General features: G+C 37.5%; 2 protein-coding genes across 3 annotated transcripts in view; one reads left to right on the top strand and one right to left on the bottom strand.

Annotated features, from left to right (window-relative positions):
- Positions 1–170: 170 nt before the first annotated feature.
- ARL1 (ARF like GTPase 1) lies at positions 171–8470 on the top strand (the record flags this gene model as incomplete). Its single annotated transcript, XM_079715848.1, has 5 exons — positions 171–261; positions 2211–2292; positions 3330–3441; positions 6801–6979; positions 8109–8470. The coding sequence occupies 5 exons, from the start codon at positions 171–173 to the stop codon at positions 8137–8139; spliced, it is 495 nt and encodes a 164-aa protein (XP_079571974.1). The 3' UTR covers positions 8140–8470.
- A 3748-nt stretch (positions 8471–12218) lies between these two features.
- UTP20 (UTP20 small subunit processome component) overlaps positions 12219–18588 on the bottom strand; it is a gene marked incomplete at its 5' end in the record, with an annotated part of 91156 nt that continues 84786 nt past the window's right edge. For both annotated transcript variants that reach the window (XM_079715022.1, XM_079715023.1), the window contains 6 exons: positions 12219–12547; positions 12827–12972; positions 14226–14352; positions 14566–14829; positions 17346–17417; positions 18165–18352. In XM_079715022.1, coding sequence (XP_079571148.1) covers positions 12392–12547; positions 12827–12972; positions 14226–14352; positions 14566–14829; positions 17346–17417; positions 18165–18352 — 953 coding nt within the window. In that variant the 3' untranslated portion in view covers positions 12219–12391. The remainder of the gene's footprint in view (positions 12548–12826; positions 12973–14225; positions 14353–14565; positions 14830–17345; positions 17418–18164; positions 18353–18588) is intronic.

Here is an 18588-nt window from a genome sequence, read left to right as displayed (position 1 = left end):
TATGAATCGAAGAAAATATTACAGTATTATTTAATTTGCTGTAGCTTTCAAAGGGTAAGATTAAATGTTTTGTGGACCTAGTTCATGAAATGATATTGAAATACATCTTTATTATTTTTTAAGGTGGCTTTTTCTCAAGCATTTTTTCCAGTCTGTTTGGAACCCGGGAAATGAGGATTTTAATTTTGGGATTAGATGGAGCAGGAAAAACTACAATTTTGTACAGATTACAGGTTGGAGAAGTCGTTACTACTATTCCTAGTAAGTGTTGGTATGATAAACTAATAATAGGGGCTTTCTCTTTCCATCAAACATAACTTTATTTCTGAATAAATATATAATGTAATTGATAAGGTTCGTAAACTTCTACTATGAGCATAATATTTATAACACTTTTTTTCATAAATTTACAGAAAATTTGGTGTAATTTATGAACCCCTGTGCATGGCTGGGTTCTGCTGTTTAGGGTTGTTTTAAAAGTTGGGTAGAGTTAAGCCACCTAATCTCATTGAGAGCCAGTATCTTTGTTGATAAAATGAAGATAATAAATATACATTGGCTTTGAGGGGAAAATAAATCTAGTATATAAAATACTTTGTAAACCTGTGTAAAGAATTATATAGATATGAAGTGATATTATTACATGTGAAGTGGGTTTTTTTCTGTATTTGTTACTATTTGATTAAGATTAGTTTCTCTTTAGTAATTCTATTGATTATTTTTAAAGATCTGAGTTGAAGAGACTGAGTGTTGAATCTGGTACTTAAAAATATCAAGAAAAGAAACACCTTGACTTTAAATCAATTAATATCCTAGAAGAATATTCTCCAACAGTCTTAATTTACTACATAATAAGACTGTTCTGTTACTTATGCTATTTTCATTTGTTGCCCTGAATTTACTTAGATTAGTAAGATTAGTACATTTAAACTAATAGTTTGTAGAGTTTGCTCAAGAATATTTAAATTATGCCTTTAAAGTTACTCTGTCACTCAAGGTATTTCTAAATTTAGTACTATTTAAATTTCCAGATTAAAAAAAAGTGTAGCTTTTATGAAAGAAGAACTTTTCAAACCCTGTGTCATCTGTTACTTCTTTATGCCACCTTCAGTAAATTTCAGTTTCCTTGGTTTTTGCTTTTCAAAATCACCCAACTCAATCTGCTACAGTTGAGTCATCGTGGCCCCTGCAATACACATAGCCCAGTGGATTGCATTTCAGCAAATGTGGTTCATACCACGCCCTTGTCCTTTGCAAATAAACAACATTCCTAACTGAGGTTGAAGACAGTGATTACCCTGCTACTTAATTCTAAGGGAGACATCATGAACTCGCGTTTTAGTTTTTCACTCAGGTTTGCTATAGTAATTTTTTTATACTTGCCATATACTCATAATCATCATTTACCAGTATAAACTTAAATCTAAAAAATTAATTGTCCAGTTATAGCTGTTAAGTCATTTTTTTACTTTGATTTTTTTTTTAAGTTTGTGAAATCTTAGTAATATTTGTATATGTAGCTCCCAAGTTTTTTTCAGTAGCCTTTCCACCTCCTTCAGATTCCTTTCAATGGAAAATAGTAATATCTTGCCTTAGGCATGTGATGCGAGAGCTCCAGCTAAGAAGGATGGCAGGGAAAAGGGATGGGACTCCTCCCCTTTGACCATCTAGCTATGACCTTATTACAGATGAGCTCTTGAGGAAGTCTTCAGAGGGTCTGTGAGATTGCCAACCTTAGAGAACTCAGCTTCCATAAAGAGGTATACAGCCATTGCTGTGCCCTTACCTACTGAAGTTTTGAGTCTATCTAGGCTTTCTTGGTTTTGTTCCCTGTTTATTTGCAACCTACCAAAATTCCATTTTTTTGTAATACAACTGTCCTTTCTAAATATAACTTTCTGAACACTTTTGTATGCCAGTACTGTATTTTGAAGGGAGTTTAACATAATAGGGTTTCCATTGAGCTAAGAATTATATAATTGCAGAGGTAGCTGGGGGTTCTTATATACCCTGAAAGTGGTGTTGATCTTGCTAATTGGTGTGCGTATGTGTGCGTGTGTAGCACAGCATACTGTCTTATCTTAAATGGGATAATATTTGAACTAACAATGTGATTCAGCAATTACTATTAATTGCTGAAACTCAGATTGGATACTTTGAAGACAGAATGTATTAGTCTACATATACTGCTATTTTGATTTCTTTTCCAGCCATTGGATTTAATGTTGAGACAGTAACATACAAGAACCTAAAATTCCAAGTCTGGGATTTAGGAGGACAGACAAGTATCAGGTATGGTGCAAAGGCCAGATCATTTTGTGGTATTGAATCTTTCTTTATTGGCTCTTTTAGGGTTACAGGAGTAAACCAAAATATGTCTTCTTTTGTAATTTAATAGGAGACACCTAGTTTAAAATGAGGTAAAACGGCCTTATTCTCTCAATTAAAATCTGAGAATTAAAGATTTTAACTAAAGAATTAAAATCTAAGGAAGCCAGTTTTTCAGATATCACTTCAATGAAAAATCTTTTCATGAAAATCTCAAGACCTAATTACTTCAGTAGTTTTTAAATAAAAAGGGTCCTCTAGTTAATTCTTGTCAGTCCCTTCCTCTGTGACAGACTGTTTTGGATTTCCTAAAAATACCTTTTGGGCCCACCATTTAGGACTAATGTGAACATAGATGCCCTCTGGAATTCAAGTCTCCTGCCCAGCATTCTGTGCTTGACATGGCAACTGTGAATGTTTAGTGACTGTCAGTGCTCACTCACTAGGGTACTTACCATCTTAAAAGATCAGTAGTGTATTCCCCAGACATCCTGCTGCCCTGTAACTCATTTTATTTCTTGAACCACATTTGAGTCAATTTCTTACTTTAGCCATTTCTACTTCGTGTCTTCAGTGATCAGTTTAATGTCTGTTACATAAAATCATATTAAAAATTTTTTTAAAAGAACTCATTCCTCTTAAGGAGTTTCTAGTTAAGATGTAACGATCAGGTCTGTGTGGAACTTTTTTTATCGGTACATTTAGTGATTTTATAGATTATAAATATATTCTCTCAGCCTAAAGTCTGAACTCATTCTGAAGCTCCTTGGTCCTGTGATTTATGTTTCTCAATATTCTTTCCACCCCATCCCATCTGAGGGATATGATATATGTCCATCAGAAACAATGAATCATTATGGCATTGATTCTGACATGGATGGGGAAGGATTGGCAAGTAATACACCCCCCCCATCATTGCCAAGTCCTAGCATATGAATTAACATACCAGTTTCTTCTTCTTTCAAATAATAATATATTCTCCCTTTCTGAATTTTCTTCAGGCCATACTGGAGATGTTATTATTCAAACACAGATGCAGTCATTTATGTAGTAGACAGTTGTGACCGAGACCGAATTGGCATTTCCAAATCAGAGTTAGTTGCCATGTTGGAGGTAAGAAAACTTTATTAAAATGTGGGTAAATCATTTATATTTGCTTGCTGTTTTTATTGTTTATTGTCATTTGCAGGAATAATTAAAAGGAAAACAGGGGTCTTTTCCCCCTATGCCTTCAGTATCATTTTCTTTTGTGCAAATTACTTTCTATTCCAAAAATACTGTTGGGGAGAGAGTTGGAGACAAAAAAAACTCCAGTCTTGTAACTTCCTTTACACTAGATTCCTTGATTTCCAGGAAGTTCTGAGCTAAACTCTTTCTAAACTGAAGTTACTATTCTAAGTCACCCCTATGAAGTGATTGTTTTAAAATGTCTTTATTCCAGTTGTATAAATTAGCTTATGGAAGCAGACTTATTTATTATATAAATAGTATAAATATGTAAATAGTAAGAAAGTATATTTGTTTGCTTTAGAAATGTAAAGTTCAGAGAAATATATCTTCCTGGATTTCTGGCACAATTCTGGCCCCTGTTTGCCTCTCCCAGCTTTCACATTCTTTACTTTTCCCTGTGTTTACAGTGCCTCAGTCACACTGATTTTTCTGTTCTTTTCACACCGAGCTTGCGTAGCTGACACCTGGCTTAGGGTTTTGCACTTGCTCCTCCTGCTTGGAATGCTCTTTCCCCAAGTCTTTGTGTGGCTACCTTCTTGACATGTTTTATCTCACATGTTTCTTCCTCAGAGAGGGGGTCTCAGCTATCTTCTAACCCTTTATCCTACTTTATTCTTTGTAACCACTTACCATTTCTTTCCATTATTTTAAACATGTTTGTTTACTTATATATGCCTCCCACCCAAAAGTGTAAAGTTCTTTGAGTTTACCCTGTACCCCTGATGTGTGGAACAGTGTATAGCTGTTAAGTAAGAACTCAATACATTATATTCACTGAGGTTTGTAAGATAATTTATTGGCTAACTGACTGAATTCAGAGGATGCATTAATTAATCAACTAAAAGTTTTTAATATCTCCATTTGTTAAATAAGCTTCTCAAATGTACTAATTAATTAATAATGAAATTGCCTTTGCTTGAGAAAATTAGATGCATAGGTTTCCTTTTCCCACCAAAACTATGATTCTGAATTATCCGATCATTGAATGTTTAAATATAAGTTCTAGGCCACTTGATTACCTAGTTAGAAGCATTCTTAGAATGCTAGAATAGAGTTCTTGGACAACTAACTTCTTAGTAGCTTCTGAGTTATAAATTGCAGACCTAAAGTTTTAAAGTTTTGCCAAATTTTTTTTTTTACAACGTAGCATCATATTTATCATAAGAGCTTCTTAGACCAAATTCAAAGTGTAAGGAGTATTAAGGGACTGGTTAATTGCCTTGGGTATAACAGATTTTTAAAATAAAAGCTTGATTTAGATGTAATTCACATGTTATAATAGATTTTTATCATATAAAGTATGGCATAAAAGAAATGGATTAACTTAAGTTCACAATTCTCAAATTGTACTGGATTGTTGTTAGGTTATTTGTGGTATTAGGATTTGACTTGTATAATCTTATGGAGAAAGAACTAAAAATTGTATTCATTCTTTAGGAAGTAACTTTTAATTGATGCAATCAATTAATATTTATGTATTAGTGATATAAAGTACATGTGGAATATGAGTCAGGACTATTATATTAAAACTTACACAAAATCAATTTGTTTTACTTTTGTACACAAAAATTCTAAATGGAGTAAAGAATTATGTAAAATGGAAGTCATTATAAGGGAATATGTTTAAAATTTCTGGATTGAGAAGGTCCTAAATCCAAGAATTGGAAGGAATTACAAAAGAAAAGATAGATTTAATTATATTAATATTATACAAACAAACAAAAAATCCACAAAGCTCAGATGCCAAACAATACAAGTTAGGGTAAAATGGGGAACCAAGACACAGTTTTACAGCCAGTGACTAAGGATTAGTGATCTTAATCGTATCAATACCTTTTGCAAATCAATAGAAAAGTGAGCAAAAGGCATGAACCTACAATTTATAGGAGAAGAATTTATTGCTAATAACATTTTTTTTTTTTTTGCGGTACGCGGGCCTCTCACTGCTGTGGCCTCTCCCGTTGCGGAGCACAGGCTCCGGACGTGCAGGCTCAGCAGCCACGGCTCACGGGCCCAGTTGCTCCGCGGCATGTGGGATCTTCCCAGACCGGGGCACAAACCCATGTCCCCTGCATCGGCAGGTGGACTCTCTACCACTGCGCCACCAGGGAAGTCCAACATTTGTATTTTTAATACCCTAATAATAAATAAGCATATCATGAAATGCTATGTTTGGAAAAATATATAGTTTCAGTTCTACCAAAGCTGCATTGGAGATGGGCACTGTCATACACTGTTCGTGGAGTTGAAGTTGTTACAGCCTCTCTGGACAGCAATTTATTAATACATGTAACAAGAACCTGAAAAAAATTTCATACTTTGATTCCATTTTTAGAGAATTGTGTTAAGGAAATAGAGATTTATACAAAGATTTCTGTATTATGATTCTGTCACTTTGGTTTCTCTAATAGTCGAGTGAAAAGAATCTAGGAAGAATCTAATACTGGAAAACAGTTATATAGTTTATGGTGCATGAATTCTTAGTGTAGAGTATAACCATTAATGTTTTAAAAAAATCTTTGAGGGACTTCCCTGGTGGCGCAGTGGTTAAGAATCTGCCTGCTAATGTAGGGGACATGGGTTCAAGCCCTGGTCGGGGAAGATCCCACATGCTGCGGAGCAACTAAGCCCATGCACTACAAATACTGAGCCTGCGCTCTACAGCCTGTGAGCCACAACTACTGAGCCCGCGTGCCACAACTACTGAAGCCTGTGTGCCTGGGGCCCATGCTCCACAACAAGAGAAACAATGAGAAGCCTGGGCACCACAATGAAGAGTAGCCCCTGCTCGCTACAACTAGAGAAAGGCCGCGCACAGCAATGAAGCCCCAGTGCAGCCAAAAATAAATAAATAAAATAAATTAATTAAAAAAAATTTTTTTTGATAGTTTGGAAAAACATCCACAATTTATTGTTTAGTTTATTTTTTAAAGCAGGGTATGGAACTGTATTTAAATGTGATCTTAAATGTATGTATATACTAAATAAACTATAAGTATCTGAATTACAAAGCAGTAGAAAATACCCAAAATGTTAAACAGTGATCATGTTTAGGAGATAGGATTATGGGTGAAGTTTCTTTTCTTCATACTTCTCTATAATTTCAAATAATTTATAATGAACATTATATATTAATAATTAGGAAATATGCTTTTAAAATAATAGATTTTTTTTGGCATTTCTTCCTAAACTCAAGGGAGCAAATTGATTAGAAGAAATCAAACCTTTTCTATGTTATTTAGGAAGAAGAGCTGAGAAAAGCCATTTTAGTGGTGTTTGCAAATAAGCAGGACATGGAACAGGCCATGACTCCCTCGGAGATGGCAAATTCACTTGGGTTACCTGCCTTGAAGGACCGAAAATGGCAAATATTCAAAACTTCAGCAACCAAAGGCACTGGCCTTGATGAGGCAATGGAATGGTAAGTATGTCTCCAGGAGCCGTTTGTGCATTTGTGTGACATGCAGCTGTGCACATACATGTGTGATTTCCCTTTGGTCTTAAGGATGAAATTCAGATTATTTATCGGTTTATCTTATTGTTCCTCCACCCTTTTCTTCCACTGGTCTTCATGTACGTCTGCTTTTATTTCAACCACACCTTCTAATTATAGTTAGATAAGCCAGCTCTCTGCTGTATTTCTAGCTTTTCCCCCTACCTCACCGCACCCTCCAATTCCTTATCCTTCAGGACTTAGGTTAAGGCTCTGTGTTTCTCAAGAGCCTTCCCTGACGTAACTTCATGCCCACTGCCTTACCACACACAGAGGTCTTTGTCACAGTTCAGTGATATAATAGTACTTGTTACACTGTCTTGTAGTTGGTTTGTGCATCTGCTCATTAAATTGTCATCTCCTTGAAGACTGAGACTAGTTTTCATCTCTGAATTAATCCACATCTGGCCTGGCTGTAGTAGTAGCAGCCTGGAAAGTATATATCTGGTGTTTTTTGATTATTTATTTATTATTTTAAAATTTATTTATTTATTTTTGGCTGCATTGTGTCTTCGTTGCTGCCCACGGGCTTTCTCTAGTTGTGGCGAGCGGGGGCTACTGTTTGTTGTAGTGTATGGGCTTCTCATTTGCAGTGGCTTCCCGTGGAGCACAGGCTCTAGGCGCATGGGCTTCAGTAGTTGCAGCACGCGGGCTCAGTAGTTGCGGCACGTGAGGTCAGTCGTTGCTGCGTGTGGGCTCTAGAGCACAGGCTCAGTAGTTGTGGCTCACGGGCTTAGTTGCTCTGTGGCATGGGGGATCTTCCCGGACCAGGGATTGAACCCGTGTCCCCTGCACTGGCAGGCACATTCTTAACCACTGCCCCACCAGGGAAGTCCCTGGTCTTTTTTGATTATTCATTCAAAGCATAGAGAAAGTGAAAGCTAAAAGACCCTCATGGAAATTGAGTCCATAACCTCATTCTTTTAATATAAGTGTCTTAGCCTTCATCATTTAAAGTGCTTTGGAATCCACCTCCAGCATAAAATTTATATAATAAATGATCTATACCTGAAAGTTTGAAGTTAATCTTATGAAACTGTTCATTTTCTCTTCACAGGTTAGTTGAAACATTAAAGAGCAGACAGTAATTCAGTCACTTCTGCTCCTTTGAAACGAAGACCACATCACATATTGCTGTGCAAACAGTTCAAGTGTGCTTTACACTACTAAATGTTAAAACTGTATGATTGTCAGCATATACCAAACTGACTGCAACATTTGTAATAAGTATTAAAAATAAGTATTTGGTTGGAAGGGTAACTCATCGTGATTGAATCAACTAAATGTGTGTTCTGTATAATGTGAAATATTCCTTCCTTGTTATCTTGTGTTAAGGTATATATTCTATTTGTATGGAATTCTTATTCAGATACAGTCCTATTAAAGAATGTACGCTTATTGAGGAAAAAGCCCTCCGATTTTAAATTAGTGGTTGCAGCTTGTTTGTATTAACACTAAAAAATATCTTAACTCAGATTTTTTTCCCCCTAAAATGAATTAAGTTTTTCCAAAGATTAGGCTCAATAGAGTAGGCTAGGAACCTAGCGTGGGTTAATTATAGTCTTCATTTGCTTAATGACCACTTTAAGCTGTTTCATTTAAAAGCTTTTGGTTATAGGCATGAAGTTGAAGTAATTATTTTGGTGGCTATCTTCACTGACTTATCTGTAATTATCATTTTATAGTATTTATGGTTGTTGGAAAATTTTTACACATTTGGGCCTTCCTAGTCAGTTTGTACAGGAACCCTGTGAGGTAGCTAGGACATCATTTTTACATCATCATTTTTATGGACATGGACCCAAAATTCTGACAGACTGGCTTGACCAGTGTCACCTGCTAGGGAAGTGGGAAGAGGGCTTAAAGTGAGACTTCACAGGGTCAGAAGCTTGTCCCATAAACTATACCATAAATTCCTGAAAATGCCAACATTGACAACACAGCTTAACTCCTTATATAAAATTAAGCTAATTGAAGTAGACACATTACAATCAAAATAATGTCTATACATTTATTTGTCCTTACTAGTAGAGGTAGTAAAAACAATCCAAAATGGTTATATTTGTTGGAATTCACAACACATTAAAGAAAATTTCACATGAAAGGAAATTTTTAAAATATTTTAAGAAGCATTGTAAAAGATGTTTTTGCTGCCTTTGATTCCTTTTATCTACCTATAATTGAACATGTAAATTTGATTGGTGAAAAGTCAAAATCTTATTGATTCTACAGGGAGAAATTAAGTATTCCTTTAAAAATTAGGCTTACTGCTGCTAGGCTGTCAAAAACAATTATATTCTAAGGGACTTTTTAAAGGAACTTTTCAAACAACCCAGTCTACAGTATGACAGAAGTAAATAAGAGTCCTTAGTAATTACTAAAATTGGGAGCAATTTTTTCATTTTTTAAGTTGGATAAGCAGCATTTAAAAAATTAGATGCCAGTAAAGAGAACTTAATACCATTGTGCCCCTCAGGTCTCAGGAAAGCTAGTGGTCATTCAGCTCACATGAATGTGACTTTCTTTTCTAATCTGTGGGACTTTTCTTATTCTGTAGCACCCATTCCTAATTTGATTTCTTGGAAATCTTTTGGAGACCTTCTTCCCGGGACAGGTGTTCCCAGCGCACCTAATATTACTAACTGAGCATATAACTAACATTGTTTCATAGCTTCCAAGGCACTCCTGATGGGCAGACTGTCTTTTTCATGTTTGTATCCCTAGCATCCAGTATGGGGCTTGGCACATTATGGCACCTCAGAATATGTTCATGGTTCAAATAGTAAGCTTTTATATTTGTCAGCTAGGAAATAGTACATCTGCAGTTTATACTTGGGTCTGGTCAGTGGCACATATCTAGTGCTGGGCTTGTACCCAAATGGCTAAATACTCCCCAGTGGTTCAGGAACACTGTGAAAGTAGAAGTCGGTGGAGGTGCGGCCCTGGCAGGCAAGTGCTGCCTGACGTATAGCCCTGGTAGCAAAGGCCAGCACTTGGATGATCCTGATCCCTCTGGTTTGTCACAAAGAATAGGATGGGATAAATAGAGCATACACTTATTTTAATATGGTATGAATTATAAGGTCCTTATCTAGCAGGAAACAACTGTACAGGTATGTTACAGTGAGTTTGAAAGTTCTCGTTTATAAAAATCTACCGAGTATTGTTTTGTGAGAAGCCTGAAAATGAAAAAACCACCAAACTTGAAATCAGAACACATGAGTTCTAGGCACAAAGGGCCACACTCCATCAGTTGTTGTTTGTTTGGTTTTTCTTTTTGAACAAATAGCGTCAAAGTTTTCTTTTAGCTCTAACATTCTATTTTATAATTCTGGTTGGTAGTTGTGCTGTGTCATGTGATTAAATTTTTAAAAATGAGAAACTGAGGTGGAATTCTATTACCAGAATACCTGAGATGCACTTTAAATTGTGGAAATGTAAGCTCCTTGAGGGCAGGGACCATACATCATGTACTGTTAGAATCCCTTGCATCTAGTATGGTGCACTTGGCACATACTAGGCACTCAATAAATATTTACTGATTAAAACAAAGCTGTGCTCAATATACTTGAGATACTTATTCTTCCTGATTTTTGCTTTTGTATTAACTTTTGTTTTCTGATTTAAAAATTTTTATAAAAGCAATACATGCACTTTAAATCACTTAGAATTGAGTCTGCCTTCCAAGATGCCCTATGTTTATCCTTTTGGCACATTGCAAACACCTTAGAAGTATAAGAACTCTTGTTTGATATATAAACTACATCAAAACACAAATTCTGAAGTTCATGAATGTTTGAACATTTGATTCCTATGCCTTATGCTATAATATTTCTAATCCCATAATTACAAATTACAAAGAGCATGGGCTTTTAATCCTGGGTTTGAATCTTAACTGCCACCAATAACCTGTGTCACCCTTACGTACATGATTTAATCCGAGATGAGATTCCTCATCTGTAAAATAATGAGTTTTAGGAAGCTCTCAGGAAGACTATGAGAATTAAATAAAATGTAAAGCGTAGGATAGATTCTCCCCCCTCCCAAATATATTGGGCACTAAAGAATATTGCTTCTACATCAAGTGTATAGAGAGGCAAAAGATACGGCTGAACAAGATAATGCCAAATTGTTTTCCAAAGTGGTTTATGAGTGCCCTTTCCTCCACCATGCCTGCCAACGTTTGGTATTGTCAGCTTTATAAGTCTGAAGGGTTCAAAATGGAATTTCATTCTGATGTTAATCTGCATTTTCCTAATTATTAATGAGGCTAAATACAGGAGGAGTGACTCAAAAAAATATTTAACAACTAGACATAGCTGATGCAGGAGGACCCCTACTAGTCCAGGTATTAGTCCTTTAATTTCTGGTGTAGGGAGACATGGAGTCTAGGGACTCATATAGCCAGGGTGGCACTTGGGGGTCTCAAGATAGTGACTACTTACTAACCAGTACATAAGTAATATTGATATAGCCATATTTGCTAAACGTTGAGGTTTAAGGGCCATTTATATTTCCTCTGCAATGCCTATTTCTCTCTTTTGCCACTTTTCCTACTGTATTATCTTTGTTGATTCATAGGTATTCATTATATAGCCTGGGTGCTACTAATCCTTTATCAGTATATGGTACATACTATGTCCCAGTTGTATCTTTTTTGTAAGTAGACGGTCTTAATTTTAATGAAGTAGAGTTTATCACATCGTCCCTCCACAGACAGCACTTTTGGTCTTATTTTTCATATCTGAGAGGGCAAGCCCCTCACCCTATTATCTTTTAAAAGCATCATGGCTATTCTCGATTTACTATCTTCCATATAAATTTTAGAATCAGCTTGTTGGGATAATATGAAGAACTCCTTTGGGATTTTGCTCAGATACGCATTTACCCAGTGGGATCCAACTGGGGATGAACTAGCAACTTATGATACTGAATCTTCCTACTCATGAACATGACTATAATTCTCCATTTGTGCAGATCTTTCTTAATGCCTTTTGATAAAGTTTTATAATTTCCTCCATAAAGGTACTGCAAATCATTTGATTTATTTATTCCTAACTTCTACATGTTGTCTTGCTATTTTAATGTGTATTTTTAAAAAGAAAAATACATTTTAAGCTCTTTATCATTAGTGTCAAATGCTTTTTAGACAGTGAAGATACAGTAGTGGTATGAAATATTTTAATTAAAAATAAGCATGAATTATATTAAACTGTATAATATACAACCTGTGCCAAAGTTTAAATTAAATAATAAAACCTATGATTTTGGACCAGCAGATACACTAGAAAGTTCATGTTTCGGGGTAAGTTGGGACACTGTATTAGCACAGGGAGCACTTTACTCCACCATTGCTAAGTCTTTCAGGCTGTGGCTCTTTTGTCTCTTGGCCTTATAGCCGGGACGCAGGAACTCGATCTTTCTCTTCTTTGCTTCCTTTTTATTTTTGTGTTTCTTCAGCTTTTTCTTGGCAGCGATATCAGGGTTAGTTACAAACTTGAAAAAAGAATAGAAATGTTATACTACTTTTAAAGTATATGTTAAACCAATAAAAATCAAATGCAGAAATGGACCATTTTGTTCACCTTAAACATCACAAATGCAATACATGCCCATTAAAGAAAATCTGGAGCCCCAGTTATAAAGTCCCACTTCTCAAATACATCCAATTCCTCTTTCCTCCCTGGGTATGTTCGACACACATGCATGCACACACCCCTGGTTAAAAATAGTTAAGCCTAATGAACATGCCATGTTTTCAAAGAGCAGGCCTACCTCCAAAGCCTTCCTCTTTTTCCGGAGTGCCCTTTTCTCAGTAGCCTGTTTCTGTACAGAGGCAAAGGCTAAGGAGAAGCTCTCGAGCCCAACCAGCTTTTTCAGTAATTCTATGATTTCCTGGGATAGATTCTTCAGTGAAGGATCTAATCACACACACAATAATAATCAGAAACACGTAGGAAAGGACACGTTTGAATATGTACAAAATTAACAACACGCAAAATTTAAACTCTTGAGGCTTTATCACTTCAACATTAAACACTGATCTAAAACTAGCCTCTTTGTTTCTGAGATGGGAGAACAAGCAGAAGTGCTGGACACAGCACTCTGAGCCACACCTCATCCAGGATGCAGCAAGAGATCAGAGACCATGAAGCAACTTCCCAAGGGAATCCCGGCTCAGAAGACATCAAAGTAATTTGAGAACTTGACAAATGTTTTGGGTTACTTTTATTAACCTGCTCAGCTCTGTGCAGATGGGGGCAAAGAAAGGTAATTGTGTTTCTCTAATTCCCGGGTCATAGAAGCTTGGCTCTGGCTGTAACCTCTTTTTTTTGGATCAAAGACTCCTTTGAGAAGCTGACAAAAAGCCATATTCTCCCACCCTTCCCTGCCTCCTCTCTCCCAAATGCAAATAGTCCAGGATTTCTGCATTCAACTTCAGGAAAGCTCATGACACCTACTGTAGATTGCAAGTTTCTTGAAGATGAGGATTGGGCCTTTTCCACCGCTGAACCCTTATTTAGGTGCTCAATAAATGTTGGCTGAGAACCAAAGTCAACCTGACCTCTAAGAAGGAAACTCTCTCTCCAGGCTGTAGGACTAAAACAGCTTCTGTTTTGACATTCACTTCATTTTTGTTTTATTTTAAAATTCTTAACATCCACTTTACTGCCTCTCTTTCCAACCCCTAATTCCCACTTTTCCTAATATCAAAAGAGGTAACTTAGGATCAGCAAGGGAAATGTACCAAATGTACCAGGCAAGAAAAAAAAAATTGGAAAATTTAAAATATTTGAACTAAAAACTATTTCATATTTTTGCCTTGTAATTTTTGAGAATATAATGACATTTGTTCATTATTTTTCGCAGCGCTATGAGGTTTAGAACCACCCCAAATTATTTTTCTTTGAATATTTAATCTATGCATAGGAGTAAAACATCATCTTTTAGGAGAGAAACGTTCACTCTTAGACACAAGAAAGCATATAGGAGAAGACAGTCAAAAATAACACAAATATGCCTTATTTGCTTGCTATTAATTGTCTTGATACCTAGCAAGTTTTCTTTCTTAAACTCTGGCAGAGAGGGAGGACAGAAAGGAAGAAGGAAGCATTCAGGAGAGAAGACAGGAATCCTAACATGCAAGTATTCAGAAGAGAGGCCGCAGAATTACCCTGGTCCGAATAGGTGCTGTTCAGTTCTCGGAACAAAGGAGCTATGATCACTGGGAGGTACGGCTTCACCTTGTCTATTCCAAGATCCATTGCTACAGCTCCGAGAAACTTAAAGATGCATATTCTCTGAAAGTACAGATCATTTTTCTTTTATACTTGCAGCTACACAGAGTTAATTTAGAAAACAAGGTCTCTTTGGGGGCAGATGTTATTGCTGCAGATCTGGGTTCAAAAGTTCCGGGTTCAAAAGTTCCTAGGGACTTAGGAGGATAACTAAAACCATTAAAATACTTAAAAAAAAAAAAGACTACTTTCAGTCATTTTGCACATGCATCGCACCTTTAACGGGTTTCTAGGTGAATAAGCAGCTTCCAGTTTTGAGATCCGGGACAACTTCCGTATCAACCACAGCAGTGTGGCTGGCTCGCTCCGCTCTTCCTTCTCATCTGCACATGCCTTGTGTTCTTCCACGTCCTCTCTGGCCATGCCATCACCTAAAACTTCCTGTTCTTCCATGTCTTCTTTTATGTTACCTTGCTTATCCCCAGAATCAGGTTCCAGTAAATGTAAGACTTTGGCTACGAACAACAAATTCTTAACAACCTTAAAAAAAGGGGGAGAGGGGAAGGGTAAGAATTGGATTCTGATTTTGCAGAAGCTAAAATAGTTATCCTACAATTAGAGAACAGAAAACTGGGTATTGCACTGTTAAACTGATGATCGAACCTTTTTTTGGATTATTCTTCAGTTTACCTTACAGTGTGTCCAAACCTATTTCCATGTAACTTTTATCCATTTGGCCTACTTCTATTCTTTAAGGTTCCACTGAGTAAATAATTTCATTCTGGACCATCCATTTACATTTTTCAAGAGAGCTCTGATCCTCATTCCATTAAATTCCTTCATCCATTCTTCACTGAAATAAGAGTTTCCCTTTATTATTTATTTATTTATTTATTTTTTTTGCGGTACGTGGGCCTCTCACTGTTGTGGCCTCTCCCGTTGCGGAGCACAGGCTCCGGACGTGCAGGCCCAGCGGCCATGGCTCACGGGCCCAGCTGCTCTGTGGCATGTGGGATCTTCCCAGACCGGGGCACGAACCCGTGTCCCCTGCATCGGCAGGCGGACTCTCAACCACTACGCCACGAGGGAAGCCCGAGTTTCCCTTTACTGATCCATTTACTGAGCACTGACTAGTTGCCTTGTATACAGCGTTCCAATTCAACTTTAAAATATCCCTATTAGGTACTATTATCAGGAGAGAAAACCAAGGCTCAGAGTTGGTAAATCTCAGCCAAAGACAAAGTGAGTGGTCAGTCAGGATTCAAAGGTCTTTAGAATTCCAGCCCAAGTTCTTAAACACTGAGCTCCTCTTTCCCGCATATACCATCTGGTCCAGTTGCCCAGGGGTGATTTTTTAGTCTTATAATAATGGACCCATTTATTGAGTGCTAACTCTGCAACATCCATGAAATCTGACGTGGGTATTTCACACCCGTTATGTGAAGGAGGAAACCAAGTTGAATTTGATTTCCTTCACTATCCTGGCAACTCTGCTAGAGGAGCTGTGTACCCAAAGTTCCCCCAAATGTGGTACTCAGAATACCACACACTGTCCAAGGCTAGCCTGGCCATCAAGAGTTAATGCCAAGATTATCATTTCCTTCTGGAAGCTGGGCCTGCATGAGGACAGTACCAGATTTGGAGGCCTTTTCTCCTTGTGGCAGCCACTTCACACTGTTAACTCACTCTAAGATTAAGGTAAAGTAAAATCCATAATTTCTTTCAACCTGGGCTGGTACTAGTAAATCTCTTCCTACCTGTCCCGAGTTTGTATGGTTTGTCATCCTCTATTAAAACCATATTGTGTAAGACCCCACCCACTGTCCACCCTGGCATGATTTCTTTGGCCTCACTTTGTTATCCATTCCCTCCCCAACCCTGCCATTTAAAAAAGTGAGAGAACTATCAATGTTCATGGCATGCCACCTGAGATCACTCTTCAGATACAACATTCACCTAGTTTCTAGTGCCCCGTCCCTTAATCTACATTGCTCCGTTGTTCATAATGGCTCACAAGAGACGTGGTCAAGTGCTTTGCTTATATCTAGATACCACATCCATGTCACTTCATCATCTACCAGCCCAACTGCTCTATCAAGAGGAAAAAGTAAAATGGAGCAGTAGACCAACTATTCAAAAGCAATTCACATTTACTGCATATTTACAAATGCTTTCTTCTCCATATTTTACTTAGAATTAAATTTTATATGAAACTACATAAAGCTTTTTAGTGATGGAATCATTTATCTGCCTTCTGTTAAGGACAGACAATTCTCAGACCACACTGTAGCATGAACATTACTGCTTTCTCTTTCGCTTCCAGGGATAAGGGAAGGAAATTCAATATTACAGTTTAATATAAAAACAATCAATCAGGGACTTCCCTGGCGGCGCAGTGGTTAAGAACCCCCCTGCCAATGCAGGGGACATGGGTTCGAGCCCTGGTCCGGGAAGATCCCACATGCCGCGGAGCAACTAATCTCATGAGCCACAACTACTGAGCCTGTGCTCTAGAGCCCGCGTGCCACAACTACTGAGCCCATGTGCCTAGAGCCTGTGCTCTGCAACAAAGACAAGACACCACAATGAGAAGCCCGTGCACCACAACGAAGAGTAGCCCCCGCTCGCCTCAACTAGAGAAAGCCCGCGCAGAGCAAGAAGACCCAACGCAGCCAAAAATAAAATAAATAAATAAAAATTAATTAATTAATTAAAAAAAACCCCAACATCAATCATTGTCCTTCAAAGCTTCAGTTGCAACATGGAGTAGGTATGTTAAAACTGAAGATGAAAAAGATAAACAGCCAGCCTCCCACTGCATCATCTTTATTGGGAATTTTAAACGGAGCCAGGAGTAATCCCGGTATGGACACCAGAGTCAATGAGATACATGTGCCTAACTGAACAGGTATTTAAGTGTTTGTTTATATTTCATTTAATTCCCCAAGCTTTAACTAGGGAAAACCAAACCAAACCAAAAACCAAACATAAGCTTATTCCTATACTGTTGGTAGAACAGGTCCCTTGTATTTAACTGGGAGGATTACAATACTTACCTGCTCTCCTAGAGACTGATCCAAGAATTTGGAGTGCAACTGATGGCAAGAGGCTAGGGAGATACTTTTCATCTGTGAAAAGAAAATGGACATTGGCAGACACAGTGCAGGGTATTTCTGACTGTTTTTAAAAACTCCAAGTAACTATAATGATACAACTAAGGTAGGAGATTTTGCTCTGAATGACCACCTGTGTCGATCTGGAGAGGGAAGGTTCATGACCAGAAATTGTGTAAATGTTCCCTTCTATTTGCCATAAGAATTTTAGCTCCAGGACATGGGGAGATATAGATCATAATCCTTTAGATTATTGGCAGACAACTTTACAACATTCAAATACTTCCCCCCCCCAACCCCGTTTTCTTCCCTTCCACTCTCTGCTCATTCCATGTTTATGGAGATCCCACTATAAGCCAGGCGTTGTGCTAGCCCCTATGAAATCGGAGACAGATAACACACGGTCCCTACCTAACATTTTCAGGACATGATCTCATTAAGTCATCAACAAGGTTATGGAGGCAGGACAGACAGTATCTTATTTGCCAGTATTGATAAAGAACTTAAATATATAATGGAAGATAAATATGCTAAATAAGCAAATCAGAAGTCTGACTAGACCAATGGTCTAAAAATTATCTTTGAAAAATCTTGGCCTTTAGGGTGACCCCTCTCTAGTTACTAACACTCCTATGGATCCACACGTGCATCAAGTTGTTGACTGTAAGAGTTTATCCCAAGGCCAACCCCAAGACAGTTACAGGAACCAGAATGAACATCTCATGTAGATGAGGGAAGGAAAGAGTCTTAGAGAAAACTTACCTTTTGGTCAAGGTCACTTGTTAGGAAGCTGACTGCTACAGGTTCTGAGAGTTTCTTTTTAGTTTTTTTGACATTCCGTTTTCTGATAAGTTCCTCCGGTTGGCAAGAGGCAAAGAGCAATCCAAAAATCTGGGCTGCGGTGAGCCAAACCCAGTTGTGCGGATGTCTCAGATGAGAGTGCACGTGACCTAAGGGAGCCAAAGCACATCCTCAGCGACGTCAAGGTTTTCCTGACTCTGTGGTGGTGAGCGTGACTAATTCAGGCATTTCTTGAGTATCTATTATGTGCTTGGATTTAGGAATCAAAGATGAACAAAATAGCCCCTGCTTCCCGGAAGTGATGTGGGGAGACTGGAAGCTACTAGAGAACCAATTCTACCATGGTAAATGATAAGACAGAGCTTCGAGTCAGCCTGAAAACAGA

Source organism: Hyperoodon ampullatus (assembly GCF_949752795.1).
Source record: "Hyperoodon ampullatus genome assembly, chromosome: 11".
NCBI classification, from domain to species: Eukaryota; Metazoa; Chordata; class Mammalia; order Artiodactyla; family Ziphiidae; genus Hyperoodon; species Hyperoodon ampullatus.
The sequence above is the reverse complement of the archived record's forward strand: the minus strand, read 5'-3'. Positions and strand labels throughout refer to the sequence as shown.